The following is a 24654-nucleotide window of genomic DNA, read 5'->3' as shown; positions in this document are numbered from 1 at the left end:
TCCATCCACAGCCATTGTAATTCCACAGAATTCCCCCTAGAGGGAATCTGGTTACTTAGTGTTCTTTTCTCCAACAGTCCTCTGTCTTATTATTGTTTCTTTGTTTCCAACAATTTTAGTTCAATTGTAACTCCTTTTAATCCAGAGGGGTCTTAAATAACGATTTTTCTACTATTAACAGTCCGTTTGACAGCTTTGACAGCTGTCAAACTCTGCACTTCTTATACAAGCTCCAAAACAGGACACTCCCGGGCCCGGGAGGGAGGGTTGTTTACGACAGAAATATACCCCTTCCAACACTCCTCTCTCCTGCTCAAAAATTTCTTTTCCAAATCTTGGAAGTTACTGTCTTTTTAAACTCACCCTTTACAGGGTAGGCACTCCAGCTTAGTTCTTTTATCGTTGCTCTGGATCGTCTGCAAGGGGGGGGTGCGGACTTCCTTTTAACACATCCCCCGATCGTCTCAAATTCAGTGGGTAAAATTTTTAAAGTCCAAATTCAATTTACTCACGGGTTCTTCTTCTCAGCCGAATTTCAAGGAAGGAAGTCAGCGCTCTCCGGTCATGGCTCGCGGCTTCGCTCAGCAGAGGTAGCGATGGACTCTCGGTGCCACGCCACCCCCCGTATCCCCAGGGAGGCTTTCTTAAGGACTGGCTTCACTACTGCCTCCTTCAAGCAGGCATGCTAAACATTAGAACTTTCCGGTGACCAGAGCGGTTCAACAGTGAAACAGACTCCCAACGAAGGCAGTGGATTCTTCTTATTGGTGTTTTTTCAACAGAGGTTGACTAGGTCTCTTCCCACCCTACAATTCTATGATAAAGTAAGCTAAAGGAATAGGATTACACACAGCTTCCACCAGGTGGCCTTTGCAGCAAACATTGCTGCTCCCCTGGGTTATAGCGGGGCATCAAAACCTTGACATTTGAACCGCTGCTCAGAACATCTCTAAACCAATGAAAACATGCATTTCTTAACAAGCATGAGGAAAGTACCTCAACAGTAAGGTAAAGGTAAAGGTACCCCTGCCTGAACGGGCCAGTCTTGACAGACTCTGGGGTTTGTGCGCCCATCTCACTCAAGAGGCCGGGGGCCAGCGCTGTCCGGAGACACTTCCGGGTCACGTGGCCAGCGTGACAAAGCTGCATCTGGCGAGCCAGCGCAGCACACGGAACGCCGTTTACCTTCCCGCTGGTAAGCGGTACCTATTTATCTACTTGCACCCGGGGGTGCTTTCGAACTGCTAGGTTGGCAGGCGCTGGGACCGAGCAGCGGGAGCGCACCCCACCGCGGGGATTCGAACTGCCGACCTTTCGATCGGCAAGCCCAAGGCGCTGAGGCTTTTACCCACAGCACCACCCGCGTAGTTTTCACCAAAATCAGAAATCCCCATTTAAATGAAATAAAAAGGGTATCTGTTTTAACCTGCTGTACCTTTGGAAAATTTTTTTGAATTGAGCCGAAAATTGACACATTTGTAGACCATGAAAGCCAAGATTCAAGTTTTTAGGTCAACAGGTATAATTTTTTAAGCAGCATAATATTGAGGCTTCTAATGGTGGAACTATTTGTGGGGTGGTTGTTATTGCCATGCCCCTATAATAAGGTATGAAGATGCTATTTGCCTTTCTGTGTCTTGATATGGGATAAGTATAATTATTAGGTTACTGAGGATTTTATTGTTTTAGAATTGTATTATTCTGTTGCTGTTGCCTTATAACGATGGAATGCATTGAATAATGTGGTTTGCAAATGTCTTGATAACCTTGCCCTTCGTGAATTTATGTAATCCCTGTTCAAAGCTGCCCCAGTTGATGAATGTCGCTACATCTTGTGGTAATTAATTAAGAACATAAGGAGAACCTGCTGATTAAGAGAGCTTATCACCAAAGTCCACCTGTGACAAAATATGTGCGCTGTATGAAGTACAGTGGTGCCCCGCAAGACGAATGCCTCGCAAGACGGAAAACTCGCTAGACGAAAGAGTTTTCGGTTTTGAAGGTGCTTCGCAAAACGAATTTCCTATGGGCTTGCTTCGCAAGACGACAATGTCTTGCGAGTTCCTGCGGGGTTTTTTTTCTCCCTCCCCTTTTTCTAAGCCGCTAAGCCGCTTATCAGCTGATCCGATCAGCAGATAAGCCGCTAATAGCGCTAAAAGCCGCTAATCCGTCAATGGGCTTGCTTCGCAAGACAAAAAAACCGCTAGACGAAGAGAATCACAGAACGGATTCTTTTCATCTTGCGAGGCACCACTGTACCTCCTTTTAAAAATTCAATTGATGCCACCTGCCTGCTTATAATATTATAAAAAGGGGAGGAAAACGTCTCATCACAGGGGCCAAGGTCCCTTTGTGGTCCTCCCCATAAAATACTTGAGGGGGCCGTCACCCCCAAGTTGATAGGCATTGCCATTCAAATGGTGCATATGCACCGTGTCATGTGATGGATTGTGTGGGGTAGGGCTTACCTGGCCCTCCCCCAGTATTTCACACAAGTTGGCACCCCTGCGTAGAATCAATAGAATTGTAGAGTTGGAAGGGACTCCTAGGGTCATCTAATCCAACCCCCTGAAATCCAGGAATCTCAGCTAAAGCATCCATGACAGATGACCATCCGACCTCTGCTTTAAAATCTCCAAGGAAGGAGAGTCCACAGCCTCCTGAGGAAGACCATTCCACTGTCGAACAGCTCTTCCTGTCAGACAGTTCTCCCTGATGTTTACTCAGAATCTCCTTTCTTGTAATTTGAAGCCACTGGTTCAAGTCCTACCCTCCAGGGCAGGAGAAAGCAAGCATGTTCCGTCTTCCATGTGACAGCCGTTGAGATATTTGAAGATGGTTATCATAGCTCCTCTCAGTTTCCTGTTTTCCAGGCAAAACATACCCAGCTTCTTCAACCGTTCTTCATAAGGCTTTCTTAACAGACCCTTGATCATCTTGGTCACCCTCTTCTCTGCATACATTCCAGCTTGTAAACATCCTTCTTAAATTGTGGTGCCCAGAACTGGACACAGTATTTCAAGTGTGGTCTCACTCAGAATAGAGTGGTACAGTGTTACCTCGGGTTAAGTACTTAATTCGTTCCGGAGGTCCGTTCTTAACCTGAAACTGTTCTTAACCTGAAGCACCACTTCAGCTAATGGGGCCTCCTGCTGCTGCCGTGCCACTGGAGCACGATTTCTGTTCTCATTCTGAAGCAAAGTTCTTAACCTGAAGCACTATTTCTGGGTTAGCGGAGTCTGTAACCTGAAGCGTATGTAACCTGAAGCGTATGTAACCTGAGGTACCACTGTACTTTTACTCCCTCTGATCTGGACACTTTATGCAGTCTAGAATAGCATTAGCTTTTCTTTTCTTTTCCTTTTTTGCTGCGGCTGCACTAACTTATGTTCAGCTTATGGTCTACTAAAACCCCTCAATCCCTTTCGCATGTGTCCCCCATTGTATATTTGTGCAGCTGGTTCTTCCTGCCTAAGTGCAGAAACTTACCGTATTTTTCGCTCTATAAGATGCACCAGACCATAAGACGCACCTAGTTTTTGGAGGAGGAAAACAAGAAAAAAATTATTCTGAATCCCAGAAGCCAGAACAGCAAGAGGGATCTGGCTTCTGGAATAGCCTATTGCTGTTCTGGCTTCTGGCATAGCCGGGCGAAGCCTCTTCAGGACAGCGGGATGAAGAAGAAGAAGAAGAAGAAGAAGAAGAAGAAGAAGAGGAGTTTGGATTTGATATCCCGCCTTTCACTCCCCTTCAGGAGTCTCAAAGCGGCTAACAATCTCCTTTCCCTTCCTCCCCCACAACAAACACTCTGTGAGGTGAGTGGGACTAAGAGACTTCAAAGAAGTGTGACTGGCCCAAGGTCACCCAGCAGCTGCATGTGGAGGAGCGGAGACGCGAACCCGGTTTCCCAGATTACGTGACTACCGCTCTTAACCACTACACCACACTGGCTCCCCCAAGAGCCACGCTCCCTTTAAAGAGTGTGTGGAGCGTGTGTGCGTCTCTTGGGGGCTTTTCCCCAAGGAGGGAGGAGGGCAGCCCTTCTCCCTCCGCGGGTAAAAGCCCCCAAGAGTCGCACGCACGCTCCATGCACTCTTTAAAGGGAGCGCTGAGCAGAGCCTCCCGCCTGCATTCACTCCATAAGACGCACACACATTTCCCCTTACTTTTTCGGAGGGGAAAAGTGCATCTTATAGAGCAAAAAATACGGTACATTTGTCCCTATTGAAATTCATTTTGTTAGCTTGGGTCCAGTTCTCCAGTCTGTGAAGGGCATTTTGAATCTCGATTTTGTTTTCTGGGGCATTAGCTACCCCTCCCAGTTTGGTGGCATCTGCAAATTTGATGAGCATCCCCTCAATTCCTTCATCCAAGTCACCCCATCATGATTTTGTATTCATCAATCATATTCACTGTTTTCCTAAACAAAAAAAACCCTCAAATGTCATAGCCATTCCTAGGAGAGGAGTGCTCCAGCCCTTGATCATTTGACTTGCCCTTTCTTTTCTCGCTCTACGATATTGTTCATGAAATGCAGCAAGCTGAATGCAGTATTTCAAGAGTAGTTGCACCATAGACTGTGTTGTGATGTAGCAGGGATGAAGCCCTTTCTCTTATTTCACAGCAAGCACAACAATGTCATTTCCTGGGGTGCTATTTGCCAATTGTCTGTGTGCCAAACACATAAGCCTTTCCTGGAAAGGGATCTAGCAGATAAGCCAAGCAGCGAAAGGTAGCCAGCTCAAAGAAGAAAATACTAGAACATGCAGTACAGTGGTACCTCGGGTTACATACGCTTCAGGTTACAGACTCCACTAACCCAGAAATATTACCTCAGGTTAAGAACTTTGCTTCAGGAGAACAGAAATCGTACTCCGGCAGCGTGGTGGCAGCAAGAGGCCCCATTAGCTAAAGTGGTGCTTCAGGTTAAGAACAGTTTCAGGTTAAGAACAGACCTCCGGAACGAATTAAGTACTTAATCTGAGGTACCACTGTACCTGCAAAAATGAACGACAACTAGACCTCAGCACAACAAAATTGCACTGTCACTGAAACCTGCCAGCACTGCTCATGTAGCTGGTCTTCTCTAAAAGGCTGGAGGCCTGCATATTTCAGTGCAATCCAAATTGCTGCTCACATGTCAGAAAAAGGGAGTGCAACCCAGTGGCCTAATCCTTATACAACCCAGGTAGCAGTGTGTTGCCAATACTGGACAGGGTCCTGAATATGTAAAGGTACCCCTGACCATTAGGTCCAGTTGTGGACGACTCTGGGGTTGCGCGCTCATCTCGCTCTATAGGCTGAGGGAGCCGGTGTTTGTCCACAGACAGTTTTTCCAGGTCATGTGGCCAGCATGACTCAGCCGCTTCTGGCGAACCAGAGCAGTGCACGGAAACACTGTTTACCTTCCCGCCAGAGTGGTACCTATTTATCTGCTTGCACTTTGACATGCTTTCAAACTGCTAGGTGGGCAGGAGCTGGGACGGAGCAACGGGAGCTCACCCCGTCGTGGGGATTCGAACTGCTGACCTTCTGATCGGCAAGTCCTAAGCTCTGTGGTTTAACCCACAGTGCCACCCGCATCCCCAGAATTAATGCTATACACGTCCAGAGCTATACACTCACTGTCCAACCATCTCGTCCTCTGTCGTCCCCTTCTCCTTGTGTCCTCCATCTTTCCCAACATCAGTGTCTTTTCCAGGGAGTCTTCTCTTCTCATGAGGTGGCCAAAGTATTGGAGCCTCAGCTTCACGATCTGTCCTTCCAGTGAGCCCTCAGGGCTGATTTCCTTCAGAATGGATCGGTTTGATCCTCTTGCAGCCCATGGGGCTCTCAAGAGTCTCCTCCAGCACCATAATTCAAAAGCATCAATTCTTCGGTGATCAGCCTTCTTTATGGTCCAGCTTTCACTTCCATACATCACTCACTACTGGGGAAACCATGGCTTTAGCTATACGGACCTTTGTTGGCAAGGTGATATCTCTGCTTTTTAAGATGCTGTCTAGGTTTGTCATTTGCTTTTCTCCCAAGAAGCAGGTGTCTTTTAATTTCGTGACTGCTGTCACCATCTGGAGTGATAAAGTCCTCTAGACTCCGCTATCTCATTGCGCCCTCACAGCTACACCCATTTAGCCGGATCTGTACTGTTTGTGGCAAGATGGGTGGGAAGGAGATTTAACTCTCCTTGGAGGCCTCAGTTTAGTGCTAGAACCTGCTTTGCAATACAGGTATAAGGTTCCATCTTTCCTGGCAGATGAAGGTGATAGACTACATGGAATTGGCAGAAATGACTGGCAGAATCCGAGACCAGGGAGAAGAGTCGGTGGAAGAAGATTGGAAAAAGTTCAAAGACTATTTACAGAAATATTGTAAAATTAATGAATGTTAGAATGATGTTGGATAGAAACTAAGTGGTTTTTAGCTGTAATGTTATAAGGGAATATGAAAAAATGGACTATTATTAGGCAAAAATCTAATGTTACAATAATTTAAGATTGAAGATTAGGATAAACAAAGAGGGGAGGGATTTGCTGAACTAACAAACTGAATTGGAATACAGAAAAGGGAGGTGTGAGGAGGTCCGGGAAATAAGCAAATGAAAGATAAGTGATTGAAAGACTGAATTGTTTTTAACTATTTTTATTTTGTATTTTTCTTTTTCTATTTTGTAATATTTTGAAAATCTTAATAAATATCTTTTAAAAACAACAACTAAGGTTCCATCTTTCCTTGGTGCCTCCAGGTAGGGTTTTAAAGACTTCTGTGTGAAAACTTGCAGACTGTAGTCAACAATACTGAGCAAAATGAACCAATGGTCTGATTCAGTGTAAGGCAGTTTTCTATTTTTATGTAATTCGTAGAAACTACCCCCCTTACTGTATATTTCTATAGGGACAGCTACCTTGAAACATACAGTTTGTCCAAAAGATGCCCTGGAATTCTGATGAGTATAGCTATATGATCCACGTGTTTCCAAATATGTGTTTGTGTAATTCCCACATTTTTTAGGAGTCAACTAAACCACAGAGCCTAGGACTTGCCGATCAGAAGGTCGGCGGTTCGAATCCCCGCAATGGGGTGAGCTCCTATTGCTCAGTCCCAGCTCCTGCCGACCTAGCAGTTCGAAAGCACGTCAAAGTGCAAGTAGATAAATAGGTACCGCTCCGGCGGGAAGGTAAACGGCGTTTCCGTAAGCTGTTCTGGTTCGCCAGAAGCGGCTTAGTCATGCTGGCCACATGACCCAGAAGCTGTACGCCGGCTCCCTCGGCCAATAAAGCGAGATGAGCTCCTCAACCCCAGAGTCGGTCACGACTGGACCTAATGGTCAGGTGTCCCTTTACCTTTAACGAAGAAGAAGAAGACCTTAAAACATGTGTTGAGTGTCTTTAAAACTGTGCATTCCAATACCAGCTATCATGACTTAACTACTGTTACTTGAGGATCAAAGCAGCAACTGCATATAAAATGAAACTACTCTTGTGGCAAAACTGCATGTATATGTGGGTTTGACAAGATGGGAGGAAAAAGAAGAGGCAGAACAGGTTAGACTCGCTCTGTCCCGCCCACAGCTTCTTGTATAAAATTCATGTTGACTCAGCAATGTTTTGGAAGTGCTTTGCCCCGTCTGATTCGCTCTTCCTTCTTCCTCTATGTGCACACAACTAGCCTCAGAAAACAAGCTTAGGACTTGCAGCCGGACGCGGCTGAGCGTGTTCCTTTGCACGAGAGCCATCTGCGGATATGTATTTTGTTCTTCCAGGGAAGTGAGCAGAGGTAAGTTGTCGGGGGGTTTTAAAATAAAGTACAAATAGCTGGCCAGAAAGCAAGCAGAGTAATGTTTAATGACACATATGCTGAAGCCAAAGCTATCTGAAGGATTGAGCTTGCCAGCAACGACTGGAACATGTCTGTTACTGAAGCATTGGTTTCCACTTCCTCTGTCTTTTATGTGTTGAAATGTGGCAAAGCCATAATCTCTTTCCTGTGTCGAAGATCCAGTGCGGGGGGGCCCCCTTGCTTAGAGTAAATTCAAAGGATGTAAGCGTAACTCACTGAAGATGACAAGTAATATGGCACTGCCTCCTAGGTGCTGTTAAGAAAAGGAGAGCAGTTTTATTTGGTGAGTTGTCAGGGGAGGAGGACAGATATTCAGGACAATCTAAAAGTTATGTAGATTTAGTTGCAATCTCAACCTGTTTTAATAGAACCGGTGGGTTTGTTTCTCTTCCTTTTCTCATTATAACAATATGCCTTATTTTTTGCTCTATAAAACTCACTTTTTCCCTCCTAAAAAGTAAGGGGAAGTGTGTGTGCGTCTTATGGAGCGAATGCAGGCTGCACCGCTATCCCAGAAGCCAGAACAGCAAGAGGGATTGCCGCTTTCACTGCACAACGATCCCTCTTGCTGTTCTGGCTTCTGAGATTCAGAATATTTTTTTTCTTGTTTTCCTCCTCCAAAAACTAGGTGCGTCTTGAGGTCTGGTGCGTCTTATAGAGCGAAAAATACGGCAGATATTCTAAACCTGATCAAATAGGCACCCTTTCTTTAAGCAAAGGGTTTTTTGTTCTCTTTGATGTGGGCAGCTAGCATGTAGGCTCCATTTGCATCACCATTTTTAATGTGTCTACTCCAGAGTAAGTTCCACTGAATTCAAAACTCAATGGAGCTTACTCCCAGGTAAGTGAGTATGTGATTGCACCCTGAATTGTTTGTAACTACAGGAATTGGTGACGCAGTGCTCGGGAATCTCATTTAGTGGGACTTGTTTACAGCTAAGCATGTGTAAGATCAACCAAGTTGTTGAAGCATCTTAAAAAGGATGCAATTCCAGGGTATGGTGTGAAGGTGCATGAGACCATCAACTTGCTATGGCTAAACAGGTCTGGGTCCGGTCAGTGCCTGGATGGCTGACTATCTGGGAATTGCATGTAAGCTTCTTGGGTCCCATAACAGAAGAAAGGGGGGTATATAATTATTCTCATGTAGTATACAGTGGTGCCTCGCAAGACGAAATTAATTCGTTCCGCGATTTTTGTCATCTTGCGATTTTTTTCGTCTTGCGAAGCACGGTGTCGGGAAAGTTTTGGAAAAGCTTCAAAAATCACCAAAGTCTTTAAAAACCTCAAAAAAGGCTACCACACCGCGTTCTATGACTTGCTCCTCGAAGTCAAGTCGCAACTGTATTAACGGTGTTAAGAAAAAGGAAACAAACTTGCAAGACGTTTCCATCTTGCAAAGCAAGCCCATAGGGAAGATTGTCTTGCGAAGCAGCTCAAAAAACGAAAAACCCTTTCGTCTAGCGAGTTTTTTGTCTTGTGAGGCATTCGTCTTGCGAGGTACCACTGTATGTAGTTGTTAAAACCAATACATAAAAAATCCATTTCTGGGGCAAACCTCCAACTCATTCCTGAAAATTGCCAATACTAGTTCAACTAGACAGCATAAAAATTTTAAGGCAGTGGTTTCCTAATAATAATAATACTTAATAATAATAATTTTATTATTTATATCCCACCCATCTGACTGGGTTTCCCCAGCCACTCTGGGTGGCTCCCCACAGAATGAAAAGCACAATACAGTGGTATCTCGGGTTACATACGCTTCAGGCTAAATATGCTTCAGGTTACAGACTCCGCAAACACCTCGGGTTAAGAACTTTGCTTTAGGATGAGAACAGAAATCGTGCAGCGGTAGTGCAGAGGCCCCATTAGCTAAAGTGGTCTTCAGGTTAAGAACAGTTTCAAGTTAAGAACAGACCTCCAGAACGAATTAAGTTCTTAACCTGACGTACCACTGTAAAACATTAATCATTGAAAACTTCCCTAAACAGGGCTGCCATGTGCTAGATTGATATCAAACATTCCCATATTTAGCAGGGTGTATTTAAGTGGGCTTAGGTAAATGCACGTAGAATCTTCCCTTTGCTTGGGACCCTACTGTAATTATTATTATTATTTTATTATCATTTATTTGTTTGTTTGTTTGTTTATACCCCACCTATCAAGAGTTGATTTTATTTATTTTATTTCATAAAACTTATACACTGCTTGAGTGCAAAAACATCAAAGCTATTTTACATAAAAAGTTTCCAGTTGCAGGAATGATTCTACGTGAACCCCTGCCTTCTCAAAATCCCCTGTGCATTAATGTATGCGGAATAAAAAGTTTGACAATGAATCAGTAGATAGATATAGGTTCAAACATAGATCAGCAACCTCAGATTATTAGGACATAAGGACAGTGGAACAGATTCCCATGGAAGGTTGTGGACTCTCGTCCCTTGGAGGTTTTTAAGCAGAGATTGGATGGCCATCTGCCATGGGTGTTTTTTGAGATTCCCACTTTGCAGGGGGTTGGACTAGATGACCCTTGGGGTCCCTTCCAGCTCTACAATTCTAGAATCATAGAATCATAGAGTTGGAAGAGACCACAAGGGCCATCGAGTCCAACCCCCTGCCAAGCAGGAAACACCATCAGAGCACTCCTGACATATGGTTGTCAAGCCTCTGCTTAAAGACCTCCAAAGTAGGAGACTCCACCACACTCCTTGGCAGCAAATTCCACTGTCGAACAGCTCTTACTGTCAGGAAGTTCTTCCTAATGCTTAGGTGGAATCTTCTTTCTTGTAGTTTGGATCCATTGCTCCGTGTCCGCTTCTCTGGAGCAGCAGAAAACAACCTTTCTCCCTCCTCTATGTGACATCCTTTTATATATTTGAACATGGCTATCATATCACCCCTTAACCTCCTCTTCTCCAGGCTAAACATGCCCAGCTCCTTTAGCCGTTCCTCATAAGGCATCGTTTCCAGGCCTTTGACCAATTTGGTTGCCCTCCTCTGGACACGTTCCAGTTTGTCAGTGTCCTTCTTGAACTGTGGTGCCCAGAACTGGACACAGTACTCCAGGTGAGGTCTATGGTTCTGTGAAAAGCCAATGACCCATTTGATCCAGCATCCTGTTCCCACAGTGTCCAACCAGATTTCTGTGGGAAGCATGTAAACAGGATTTGAACCCAAGAACATCCCTCCCCTCCTTAGTTTTCCAGCTGCTGGTATTTAGAAGTGTTGCTGTGAAGGCAAAGCATAGCTCTCATGGCTAGTAGCCATCAAGAGCCCTTTCCACCTCCATGAATTCGTCTAAACGTTTTGAAAGGTAAAGGGATCCCTGACCATTAGGTCCAGTCGTGACCGACTCTGGGGTTGCAGCGTTCATCTTGCTTTATTGGCCAAGGGAGCCGGCGTACAGCTTCCGGGTCATGTGGCCAGCATGACTAAGCCACATCTGGCAAACCAGAGCAGTGCACGGAAACGCCATTTACCTTCCCGCCAGAGTGGTACCTATTTATCTACTTGCACTTGATGTGCTTTCGAACTGCTAGGTTGGCAGGAGCAGGGACCGAGCAACAGGAGCTCACCCCGTCGCGGGGATTCGAACCGCCAACCTTCTGATCCGCAAGTCCTAGGCATTGGTGGGATCGAGTGCCATAGTTTGACCATCTTCTGGGTGAAGAAGGATTTTCTTTTCAGGATTTTCCCGAATCTTCCAACATTTGGCTCAATTGGATGTCCATGAATTCTAGTGTTATGGCATCCTCTCACCAACTTGAGACAAACAAAAAAATCTAATAAAAATCAAATACGTGTGTAGAAATATCTCTCTCAACTAATCATTTGCTGTGTTGAGGAGGGTCAGCTGGAGGGGGGAGTGAGGAACGTTGAAGAGTATGTGGTTATGCTTTGTGGAGGAAGGGAAGTCTCAGTACCCAACTAATAGGTCAAGGAAGGTTGATAATATTACCCCAGATAACAGAGGACACCCCATTACTCCCCCATTCTTTTCAAAGCACTTCTATTTTTCTTGCTCCCTCGCTGTATTTTTCATTTCCCCAAATTTCCTTCCTTCCTTCCTTCCTTCCTTCCTTCCTTCCTTCCTTCCTTCCCAGGTCTTTCTCTGTTCATTCTTATTTTCTCTCCCATCTTCCATATTTCTTTCTTTTAGTTACAAAAAGTTTGGGGGTGGGTGGAAACGCTTAGAATGAACTCACACTTGAAGTGGCCGTTATGTTTCCTGTGGTCACACCAGTTTCCTCACCCACCCACCCCTACCTAACTTAGACATGCTACAGGCACATGCGAGTTTCTGAACCGGCAAGGGCGCATGCTTGCGAGCCACAGCCACTTCCCACACATGAGCATGCTAGCTCAAAGCTCATGTCCTTAGGTACTGCTGTATAATGTGGCCTGCCACCCCAGTCTCTGAGCAGTGCAAAATTACAGCCGTTCCAGGCACCTTGACCCAGGATTTGGTTTCCTTCAGAATGAGGAATAGCGGAGACAGTAGTGTCTTTATGATATATGGTATACCCATGGCATCCTTCTTGATGGCACTGCTCTCCCCAAGGAAGTTCGCCTGGTGCCTTCATTTATACCTTTAGGCGCAAGGCAAAAGCGTTCCTTTTTAACCAGGACTTTGGTTGACCCAATCAACATCCTATACCCTTTCAAAATGTGTGTTTGGGGGGGGGCTATTGGGTTGTTGCTTTTATTTTTATGATGTATTTTGTGGTTTTACATCTTAATTTTATTCCATGATCTGCCCTGAGACCCCCGGGTTTAGGGGGGTATACAGTGGTCCCCCGCAAGACAAATGCCTCGCAAGACGGAAAACTCGCTAGACGAAAGAGTTTTCCGTTTTGGAGGTACTTCGCAAAACGAATTTCCTATGGGCTTGCTTCGCAAGACGACAATGTCTTGCGAGTTCCTGCTGGTTTTTTTTCTCTTCCCCCTCTTTTTCTAAGCCGCTAAGCTACTTATCAGCTGATCCGATCAGCAGATAAGCCGCTGAAAGCTGCTAAAAGCTGTGAAAAGCTAATCCGCTAATCCGTCAATGGGCTTGCTTCGCAAGACGAAAAAACCGCTAGACGAAGAGAATCACAGAATGGATTCTTTTCGTCTTGCGAGGCACCACTGTATATAAATTTAATAAATAATAATAATAATAGCCACAGCCTTGGATTCCAGCAGCAACCAGGCCTGCTTCTGTCTCCCAGCCTGCAGTCTTGTCAGCTTCCAGTTTCCAGGTTCTAGCTCATTAAGTTCAACTCTCAACTCTAGCCTATCTTTTTCTAACTACCAGTGAGTGGAGGAAGGCCCACCCATTTGATATCTGGCACACAGCCACTTCCTTTGTTAGCTTAATGGCCCATATTTAGAGGGTCATTACCTCACCAGGAAACAAGTCTTTCTATACCAGGAATCGAATCCGTGCTGGATCCAGGAATCAGAAGCGAGCTCAGGCATACAGCTGCCCCAACTCATAACAATATTATACTATATTAACTATTAGGAATTATAAAAGAAACACTAGTGAGTTTATAGAAGTGGAAACCACCCTAAGTAATTATTTGCTGCTGCAGCGTGTTTGGAGATAAGGCTCTTAAGAGTTTATTCTCTTGTCCTGTGACTCAAGTGACCTGTGTTTACACTTTTATACAAACAGGATCTAACACGGGACAGCGAAAAGCAAAGGTAATATAAAGGGAGGAGCTTCTGTTTAGTTAAGTCTGATATATTACCAGGTGATGGATGAAAAATTGTGCTCAGTGCATTTTTACGTTCTGGGTGAAATGGTCTGAAAATTGTCAGTGAACATTTAATGTTCTCCCCTCCATGCGTTGGAGGTTCCACCTGCACATCCTACTCTTCCTGTGAACAATGCATGGGGAAAAAAAGGGTGGCGGGTGACGCTGTGCTCTAAACCACTGAGCCTAGGGCTTGCTGATCGGAAAGTCGGTGGTTCGAATCCCCGCTACAGGGTGAACTCCCGTTGCTCTGTCCCTGCTCCTGCCAACCTAGCAGTTCGAAAGCACACAGTGCAAGTAGATAAATAGGTACCGCTCCGGCGGGAAGGTAAACAACTACCAGACTTTTAGAAGACATCTGAAGGGAGCCCTCTTTAGGGAAGCTTTAAATGTTTAACAGACCACTGTATTTTTATTTTATTTTATTTTTAGACCACTGTATTTTAATACTTTGTTGGAAGCCGCCCAGAGTGGCTGGTTAAACCCAGCCGGATGGGCGGGGTATAAATAATAAATTCTGTTCTATTCTAAACGGCGTTTCCGTGCGCTGCTCTGGTTTTGCCAGAAGTGGCTAAGTCCTGCTGGCCACATGACCCAGGAAAACTGTCTGCTGACAAACGCCGGCTCCCTCGGCCAGTAAAGCGAGATGATTGCTGCAACCCCAGAGACGTCCGCGACTGGACTTAACTGTCAGAGGTCCTTTACCTTTAAACATGAAAATACATTGAGTTCAGAGGACAATATTGCAACGACATAGATTAGAACGAAGGAATTAGAATTAGGGAGGGCTTCTAACTACAGTTCCCATCATCCCTGACCATTGGCCATGCTGATGGAAACGGGAGTACAGTAACATCTGGGAGGCCACAGATCCCCCAACCCTATAACAGGGGAAGGTTTTGTTGCACGCAACCCCAAACTCTGAGTTGTGTAATATGTCAGGGGTTCCAGGCACTTATCCAGCATCTCTGTTTCCTTTTGGGAATGAGGCACAGCGGAGACTGCAGTGTCTTTAGGATATATGGTTTATTTACACATATTTACAGCCTGAGCCTGCGGTGGAGGAGCTCACAGCATCAACACCTCAGAAGGGTCGTGCTTCTCCTATAGCTACAGCCTTGCATTCAAACAGACATCAAATATCATTCTGTGCCTATCTGGCTTTGTAGCTTGTTGCTTTCCTTCTAATTCACATCACATCTTACTAATCTCTCTACTCCAAACTCTGGTTTAGAGAGGAGACGTCTCACACCGAGCCCCTTGATCCCTTGTTTTCTTAATGGCCCATCACCCAGGCGATCACCTCAAAACAGGAAGGCAGCCCGTCTTAATTAGCTGTTAACACTTCCTGAATCCAGAGATTATAACTGTCTGGCACCCACAAATTCATAACAGTATTAAAGGTAAAAATTCTGTGTTTACCATTTTTGATCAGGCTGGCTTTATTTTTGATATAATTTCTAGATGTGCTCCATCTTCCCCAGCCCCACTTTTCCATTCATTGACCTATTTTCAGTTTGAGTTGTTCACTCTATGAAAGGAAGAGATCGTGGTGGCCATTTTGTTCAAGAAAAGAGACCCCTTCCTTCTGTTGTGCTTCAGCAGCTACATAAAGAGCGGTGGTTGCTAAAAGATGAAGGAGAGCATCGTTGAGATATGTTTTATTTCTTTCAGATTCAGGTGCGGGGCCGAAATTGGAGACCAAACTATATGGTTGCTTCCTGAAATGCTTCTGCAATCAAAGCGGTGAAGATGGAAAGAAAGAAAAGAGTCATTGCACCTCGTGAGCGACAAGAAAATGCAGAAAGTAGCAAATCAACAGATGGAAATTCAGGAGCACAACTGGATATGTTAGCAAAAGCACATGAGTGCTTTCAGATCTGTGATGTGGAAGGCAAAGGATTCATTGCTCGTTGTGACATGCAGGTAAAGTGTGCAATGCGGCTTTGTGGAGCATTTCATCATTTAATTGACCAGGCAATCTTCTGCAAATCTAAATTATTTGTTGTTGTCTGACTTTAAGATTTACATTAACTGAAATTCATTTTTATACGAGGAACAATTTGTCATTTCAGAGGCTTCATGGTGAGTTACCTCTTAGTCTGGAAGAGCTGGAGAATGTATTTGATACTCTGGATGCAGATGGCAATGGTTCACTTTCTCCAGAGGAATTTTCCACAGGATTTAGTAAGTTCTAAAATGAAAATGGTGCTTCAAAGACCTTTCTGATGATGATGATGATTTATTATTTATACCCCACCCATCTGGCTGGGTTTCCCCAGCCACTCTGGGCAGCTCCCAGCAGAATATTAAAAACACAATAAAACATCAAACATTAAAAACTTCCCTAAGCAGGGCTGCCTTCAGATGTCTTCTAAAAGTCAGGTGGTTGTTTATTTCCTTGACATCTGCTGGGAGGGCGTTCCACAGGGCGGGCGCCACTAAGTAACCTTGCTTCTTGCAGTGAGGGAAGGCACTTGGATCTGGCTCTCAGTGTCCGGGCTGAATGATGGGGGTGGAGACGCTCTTTCAGCTATAACAGGGCCAATGACCTATTAACTGATCTAAATAGCCACACTCAGCTAATTTGGTGGCCTCGCGGAGCACACCCATTCATTCGTTCAGATTATCCCGTCGTGGCTTGGGTGATTGGGGGAAGGGAGAAGCTCTCCTCCCTGGCACTTGTCTCACTGCAGTTTACTTGGACGGGACAAGGGTGGGGCAGGGCAGTTGCAATATTGTGACTGTGCCCTTGCCAGTTCCAGATTGACTTGGCCAGTTCCGCCTCGGCCTCAATGCTGCTCTGCTCCACTCCTGCCCTATCTAAGTCTGCTGCAGTGATGCTAGTTTCAGGTGAGGGGCTCCACAGCTCTGCCATCCTCACCAACGGCTATTGATTTTGTTGTTGTTTAGTCGTTTAGTCATTTCCGACTCTTCGTGACCCCCTGGACCAGACCACGCCAGGCACTTCTGTCTTCCACTGCTTCCACTGAGTCAAACTCATGCTGGTAGCTTCGAGAACACCATCCAACCATCTTGTCCTCTGTCATCCCCTTCTCCTTGTGCCCTCCATCTTTCCCAGCATCAGGGTCTTTTCCAGGGAGTCTTCTCTTCTCATGAAGTGGCCAAAGTATTGGAGTCTCAGCTTCACGATCTGTCCTTCCAGTCACCACTCAGGGCTGATTTCCTTCAGAATGGAGAGGTTTGATCTTCTTGCAGTCCATGGGACTCCAAGAGTCTCCTCTAGCACCAGAATTCAAAAGCATCAATTGATTTTACCCAATGGAAATTGATTTGATTTTACCCATTGATTTGATTTTCACCCTATTGATTTTACCCAATGGACATCTGGCCCTACAGATGCTGTTGAAGTACAACTTCCATCATCATCCATCCTTCACCAGACTGCCAGGAACCAATGGGAGTCCAACAACATTCCTCTTGTAGAATCTGGGACACAGGTGGCGCTGTGGTCTAAACCACTGAGCCTCTTGGGCTTGCCGATAAGTAGGTTGGCGGTTCGAATCTCTGCGATGGCGTGAGCTCCCATTGCTCTGTCCCAGCTCCTGCCAACCTAGCAGTTCAAAAGCACGCCTGTGCAAGTAGATAAATAGGTACCACTGCGGCAGGAATGTAAACGGCGTTTCCGTGTGTTCTGGTTTCCGTAACGGTGTCCCGTTGCGCCGGAAGTGGCTTAGTCCTGCTGGCCACATGACCCAGAAAGCTGTCTGTGGACAAACACTGGCTCCCTCGACCTGAAAGCGAGATGAGCGCCGCAGCCCCATAGTCGCCTTTGACTGGACTTACCGTCCAGGGATCCTTTATATTTACCTTTACTGTTCCCTTGTAGAACCTAGTTTTGAGAGTTGCGTAGTTCATTTTCCAGGCTGTAGTAAATCAATATTTTCAATTCCTTGGAATTATCCTGAGGGTCAAACATTTTATCAGATGAATGTTGGGAGTCATTCTGCAAAGAAACAGTAAAGATGTTTGTAACTTTAAGAACTGTTTCTGTGAGTTCTGGGCGTGAGCTCTGGGCAGATTAGGTACAGCTGGTCATGACTACAAAAGGAGGAAAAGTTACAGTTTGAATTTTGCCTGCAGAGAGAAAACACCCACAAGCTTTGTTGTTTTTGTAATAAAACCTTTATTTGATTTGTTTTACACCGGTCTCGTGGTGTTGTAGTTTCTGTCATCTGCCACCAGAGGAAAACCCCCTCTAAAAATGAACTCTTTTTAATTTGTAGGTCAGTTTTTGTTGGGTCGGACGGCGTCTGTTTCCGACACACAAGAATGTGAAACTGAAAATGTGTATCAGTCTGAATGGAAACAAAACAGCATGGAAAGCAATGAAGAGGAATATCAGTTCTCGAATCTTATGGAGAGGCTTGGCGCTAACAATATCTTAGAAGAGTAAGTGTTGCCAAAAAACAACCGAGAATCACAAGAATCACACGGCGCTGTACTTTGGGGGCTGTACCATCTTAGGTTGTATGTGCAGTATCACCTATCTGCACCTGCAAGATAACTGTGAAAAAGACACAACACAAAGAGCGACATTCTTTAGGATTTCCACTTGGCAATTTGGACACCAAATCTTCTCATTGCAGCAGAAAACAAGAAAGCTGTGGTTCCTGGAGGTCTTTAAGCAGAGGCTTGACAACTATATGTCAGGAGTGCTCTGATGGTGTTTCCTGCTTGGCAGGGGGTTGGACTCGATGGCCCTTGTGGTCTCTTCCAACTCTATGATTCTATGATTCTCTCAGTCCTGTTGCTTAGCTTCTGTGCAGCCCTGCAGCCCTAAACTCTACGTTTCTTTGTCTTGAGGTTTCACAGAGGTCTCCGTTTCAGTACGTTAAGCAGCTAATTCAGAGCTAAATTCACAGGTTCAGTCTTTTTGGAGCCTTCCTATTCCCCTTTGGCCTCCCCGCTTCATGGACTGCTTGGACGCAGAGAAGTGAACCATAAGTGCCAAGTTCCGCCCAACTTTTTGGGGGCTGTCGCATGTGTGTGATGTCATGCATATGATGCGCATGTGTGACGTCACACAGCGGGAGGAGGCCACGAGGCCCGCCGCGGTTGCAGGGAGGCCTGGCGAGGTCTGGCGCGGCTCACAGCAGCCGCAGGAAGACCCAGTGCAGCCATGGGTAGTGCCACTCCTCAGGCAAATGGGAACAGGTTCAGAGGAGGACAGCCAAGTCATGCAAAATAAGGTCCATGAAGAACCAGTATGTTTAGCATAGAGTGGGTAACTCTGCGAGGGAGACATGAAGGCAGTTTTCAAACACCCAAATTATTGTCACAAAGACGAGTACAACGAATTATCTTCAGCCTCCCTAGAGGGCAGGACTGCAGCTAATGTATTTAAGCTACAGGGGCGTTGTTCAGCCAAGGGGCAGAGGTTGTTTTTAGATATGGACCCAAAACACACCAGGCCAGTTGTTTAAGAAACAGGTTTTATTAATAGGATGAAGTAATAAAGAACAGAGTAAAGCAAAGACAGTCAGCTTAAGTCCCTTCCTTTGGTTGCTGAAAGCTCCACAGGACAGCATCCAATCTCTGCTTTAAAGCAGGTTGTAATTTCAAGCTATTTGTTTCGGTCCTTACCCTCCCGAGCAGGAGAAAACGAGCTTTTTCCATCTTCTATTTTTGCACTTAGTCATTCTGAGACTAGCAGATAAACCTACCAGGTGGCACCACAGGACTCTGCTAAAATATGACAAAAATCTTACCTTCAATTTCTCCTTTTTCTGTTACGTTTTGGATGAGCATAAAAACTCACCTCAGCCCACCATCGGGAAGTTTTTTAATGTCTGGTGTTTTAGTATGTTCTGATATGTGTTGTGAGCCACTCAGAGTGGGGAACCTAGCCAGATGGGCAGGGTATAATAATAATAATAATAATAATAATAATAATAATAATAATAATTTATTCCTTGACCATTCTTTCTTTTATAATTTTATCCTATCATGCCTCTCACAAGGTCAATTATCCCTGCCAACTTTCATATTGATAGGATACATTGTCCTGATTTTATAATTTCATTGTGGCGGTAAGCATATAATAGGCCTCATGACTATAATAGTGATTGTGATTTTTGCTTTGCGATACGCAAATGCTGAAACTTTTGCTGCTACAGGAACCATGCAAGTAGCACAGATTCCTTTTTCTTTCTTTCTCCAGCGAGAGTGACATAAAGCAACTATGGTCTCACCTGAGGAAAGATGAGCCACATTTACTGTCTAGTTTTGAAGAGTTCCTGACAAAGGTTTTCTCTCAGCTTCAAGAAGCTGATAATGAGAAGAGTGAATTGGAGCGTGTCCTGAATAGGTTAGTGCTTTTTATGATATCCTAAATGCTTGGGGGGGGGGAGCAGATAGGAAGTAAATAGCTGGTGCAAAAGTACCCATAGGTTTTGTCTTGCCAGGGCTCAGGGTAGCAGTTTGCTTTGAGTAGCACTAAGGTAAGTACTTACTTAAGGTAAGTAAGCACTATGGTGTTGGAGGAGACTCTTGAGAGTCCCATGGACTGCAAGAAGATCAAACGTATCCATTCTTAAGGAAATCAGCCCTGAGTGCTCACTGGAAGGACAGATCCTGAAGCTGAGGCTCCAATCCTTTGGCCACCTCATGAGAAGAAAAGACTCCCTGGAAAAGACCCTGTTGTTGGGAAAGATGGAGGGCACAAGGAGAAGGGGACGACAGAGGATGAGATGGTTCGAGAGTGTTCTCGAAGCTACCAGCATGAGTCTGACCAAACTGCAGGAGGCAGTGGAAGACAGGAGGGTCTGGCGTGCTCTGGTCCAGGGGGTCACGAAGAGTCAGACACGACTAAGCGACCAAACAACAACAACAACAGCACTAAGGTTCTGTGTAGCACTTTGTCATCACAGATTTGGGGATGGAGGTGGACCAAAGTATGTGTGGGGGTGTGAGAGAGAAAATCTTAACAGTTTCCAGTGTTTTGCCTGGAAAAGCAGTGACAAAAGCACCTGCCCCTCCTGTTGTCTTTCTTAAACAGTTTTGTTGCTGCCACAAGAGGCAGCTACTTCCCTCCCATCCATCGCTTAAATATGCTGGGCTGTTCCCACTGCAAAACTAAGTTTAACAGTGCAGGTGGCGTTGTGGTCTAAACCACTGAGCCTCTTGGGCTTGCCAATCAGAAGGTCGGCGGTTTGAATCCCCGTGATGGGGTGAGCTCCCGTTGCTCAGTCCCTGCTCCTGCCAACCTAGCAGTTCGAAAGCACGTCAAAAAGTGCAAGTAGATTAATAGGTATACTGCTCCAGTGGGAAGGTAAACGGCATTTCCGTGTGATTTGGTTTCCATCATGATGTTCCGTTGCGCCAGAAATGGTTTAGTCCTGCTGGCCACATGACCTGGAAAGCTGTCTGTGGACAAACGCTGGCTCCCTCGGCCTGAAACCAAGATGAGCGCCACAACCCCATTGTCTCCTTTAACTGGACTTAACCGTCCAGGGGTCCTTTACCTTTAACTTTACCTGCTGGGCTGTTCCCACTGCAAAACTAAGTTTAACAGAGAAAGAAGGAAGAGCTGCTACTGCTGGTGATTTTCTTGGCAACCATCCACAGGTGGAAATCACTATAACCTATCTCTCCCTGCCTGCCTGCCTGCCCGCCCTCTCTATTACTGAAATGGTTCTCAAAAATTGCTCCGTCTGAGTTAAGAGGTCAAAGTTGGTCGGGAAATATTTACTAAAACACCTTGCTTCTTCATCCATGTATCTTCCTGTCCTCAGACTTCTGTTTTGGCTCTGGGAGAACAGAATGCTGGTAGCCCAAAGCACTTGGCTTTCACAACTTTAAACCTTTTAGGAGGAAAGGGTCGAGGGAGCATTACTAACAAGTGCACTTAAAAGGTTTTTCTTTTTCTTTGTCACAGACCACCAATTGTAATTGGTGATCAACAACTTGCAATAATTTATGGGGTGCCAAAGTTACAGCACTCTTAACAAAGTCTTACAGGCAGCACATTTGTGACGCCTGCTCTGACTCTTGGCTTTGCACATAGTTTTACAATAAAATGAAAAGGAAGAGAGGAGAAAATGAGGTTCTCACAGCTCTGAAAAACAAGGTAACTCTGGCTGGTGGGTAACCTACCCTATTTTCATGATTTGTAAGCCATTTTTTGGCTGAAGAGCTGAATAAAGATAAAAAACGGAATGAAGAAATAATTGCACGAGGGACAGAATTTAGCACAACACAACTTTTATTCAGAGAAATCTTCCTCCTCCCACTGAAACATACACACACACAGGTACTCAGAAGTAAAAATGTGCGATTGGCTCCTTATATATGAATCCAAAAGCGACTACTACAGCAATAATTTCACCTGATGTAATTTTCTCTTTCTGTCTAGGAAGATTGCCGCCTATGATGAGGAAATCCAGCATCTCTATGAGGAAATGGAGCAGCAGATCAAAAATGAGAAAGAAAAATTCCTTTTGAAGGCAAGTTCCTTATTTGCAGCATTTTATCATGGATTTCTTCTCAGCTGCTCTAATGTTCTAATAATCAACGAAAAGGAAAAAAACTCACTCTGAAACTCACTTACAGGTGGTGCCTAACACCAAGGAAACTAGTGCTAATATGCCCAGGAACCTCACCAAAATGCTGGAGAGGGTGCACCTCCACAGGCACATACCTCCACATGTGGTGGGAGTGCCCCAAAATCCAACTATTCTGGACAACAACCATACGAGAAATATGTAAAATAACTAAGCAAGTATTAGAAGTCACCCCAGAACTGGCCCTACTAAACATCTTCTAAGATTATAATGCCCACTCACATCACAAAGAGCACATAACCCACCTACTCTCAGCAGCCAGAAGCATCATAGCCAGACACTGGAGAAACCTCTCAGGAGTCAACATGGACCAATGGTACCAAATAGTACGGGAAACAGCCCTACTAGAAAAATTAACCAATAAACTGAAACTGACACTGGCACAAATCGAAGAAGACACCTTCTCCCTGGTATGGCTCCCCTTTCTCAAATACGCAGCCCAGCAAGACAACGGCAAAAATCCACCAACAGTATACAAATCAATATGGCTGACCTGACTCAAAAACACCCACCCACCCCACTCACACATGCAAACAAAGTTCACCACAGCCAGTCACAAACAAACAACCACACCCTAGTCCAACCCCAACCTCTCTCACCACCAAAGGAACACAAGCAAATAGTAAAGAGAACCCACACAAGCGACGCTGACACAAAACTCCACACATACATTAATTAGAATAGAAACATCGCCACCGCACCCCCACTCACCACGGCCCCCTCCACCTTTCCCGCTTTTCTTCCTAATGTAACACTAATGTCTCAGCAAATGAAACTGATCTGTAGAAAATGTAACTTGAAAAAAGACATTGCACATACTTTTGTAAACCAAGAAATCTTTAATAAAAAATATGTTTAAAAAAAATAAGAAGAGTGAAGACACAAGTTCATTTGAACCAAAGAGCATAGACATAGAGATATGAGACACTGATTTAAATGATTTATCTCAAGTAGGGAGAACAGACAACAAAAAAACCCATGCAAAGTGAAGTAAGCTGATATTTAATGCACACAACCCTTGCTCATATTCTTGTACAATATGCATGTGATATGATAAAGTCAAAGCTAATGTGGACTTCAAAAATCATTTTGTTAGATGTACCATATTGAGCCATGGCTTTCCCAGTAGTGATGTATGGAAGTGAGAGCTGGACCATAAAGAAGGCTGATCGCCAAAGAATTGATGCTTTTGAATTATGGTGCTGGAGGAGACTCTTGAGAGTCCCATGGACTGCAAGAAGATCAAACCTCTCCATTCTTAAAGAAATCAGCCCTGAGTGCTCACTGGAATGACAGATCGTGAAGCTGAGGCTCCAATACTTTGGACACCTCATGAGAAGAGAAGACTCCCTGGAAAAGACCCTGTTGTTGGGAAAGATGGAGGGCACAAGGAGAAGGGGATGACAGAGGACGAAATGGTTGGACAGTGAGTCTGACCAAACTGCGGGAGGCAGTGGAAGACAGGAGTGCCTGGTGTGCTCTGGTCCATGGGGTCACGAAGAGTCGGACACGACTAAATGACTAAACAACAGCAACAACACCATATTAAGAATTTGGACTAGAAATAAATATAGGTTATGTGCAAAGATTACCCTTATGGATTTCAACACAAGAACCGTTTCCTAGAAAAGAGGAGACAGGCAAAGAGAAATGGTTAACTTATCAAGAGTTATTAGAGCGGAGTCAAAGAGAATGTAAAATTAAAACAAGGAAACAGTTAATAGCAGTTTATGGCCTTCAATTGTTTTTTCTCATTTACAATTAACAGAGAGATTTAAGTTGGATAAAAAGACCTTTGGTATAGAACAGAAAATGATATTTCGAAACCAACTGTGTACTGATGACGAATATGTTATTGCAAAAATTTATAACCGTTTAATGTGTTCTTCTTGCATTTCAAATTTCAACAGAGAATGCATTATTAAACGGGCAAAAAGTGGTTATAATATATAGCTTGAATACTGGGAACATGATCACATGCCTAGACTTCTTAATTAATACCCTGATGCTCTTAACAATAATTTTTTCTAATTTTACAGGACACAGAAAGGTTTCAGTCCCGAAGTCAGGATCTGGAGCATAAGCTTACAGCAAAAGAGCAGGAACTGGAACAACTTGCTCAGAAACAGAAAAGAGTAAGTGAGATGCAGATACAGAGAACGTTTTGTTTGTTTGCTTGCTTGCTTGGCAAAACTTGACATGCGAGTGGGAGAATTGTAATTATATTTATTACAGCAGGATACCATTTTGGTTTTTGCTTTCTTGGTAAAGCAGCTCTCACGTCCTAAATCACCAAGAGGCTGCTTTGTGCTGTTCTGTCTTCATCTCTTTGCAGCTATCTTTGAAAGAGTGCATTCCAGATACGTATCCAATGGTTTCTTTTTGCAATGTTTTGATTTTTCCTTTAATCTGACATGAATATAAGTTACCTAAGTTATGTAAAAAGGAGCATAACTTGCGTAACCTATGTTAAATAGCTGGCAGCAAGA

At 44.6% G+C, this 24654-nt stretch overlaps 1 protein-coding gene across 2 annotated transcripts in view; it reads left to right on the top strand.

Annotated features, from left to right (window-relative positions):
- Positions 1-740: 740 nt before the first annotated feature.
- The window catches only part of CRACR2A (calcium release activated channel regulator 2A), a 43635-nt gene continuing 19721 nt past the window's right edge, over positions 741-24654 (top strand). Inside the window, exons 1-8 of one of the 2 annotated variants that reach the window (XM_082223117.1) lie at positions 741-824; positions 7666-7773; positions 15255-15506; positions 15656-15767; positions 17828-17993; positions 19765-19911; positions 21958-22048; positions 24205-24300. In XM_082223117.1, the coding sequence (XP_082079243.1) occupies positions 15333-15506; positions 15656-15767; positions 17828-17993; positions 19765-19911; positions 21958-22048; positions 24205-24300 (786 nt within the window). In that variant the 5' untranslated portion in view covers positions 741-824; positions 7666-7773; positions 15255-15332. Of the gene's footprint in view, positions 825-7267; positions 7774-15254; positions 15507-15655; positions 15768-17827; positions 17994-19764; positions 19912-21957; positions 22049-24204; positions 24301-24654 lie in introns of those variants that run through there. The other variant, XM_082223116.1, reaches the window with a different exon arrangement.

Source organism: Podarcis vaucheri, assembly GCF_965113315.1.
Source record: "Podarcis vaucheri genome assembly, chromosome: 5".
Lineage (NCBI taxonomy): Eukaryota > Metazoa > Chordata > Lepidosauria > Squamata > Lacertidae > Podarcis > Podarcis vaucheri.
The sequence above is the reverse complement of the archived record's forward strand: the minus strand, read 5'-3'. Positions and strand labels throughout refer to the sequence as shown.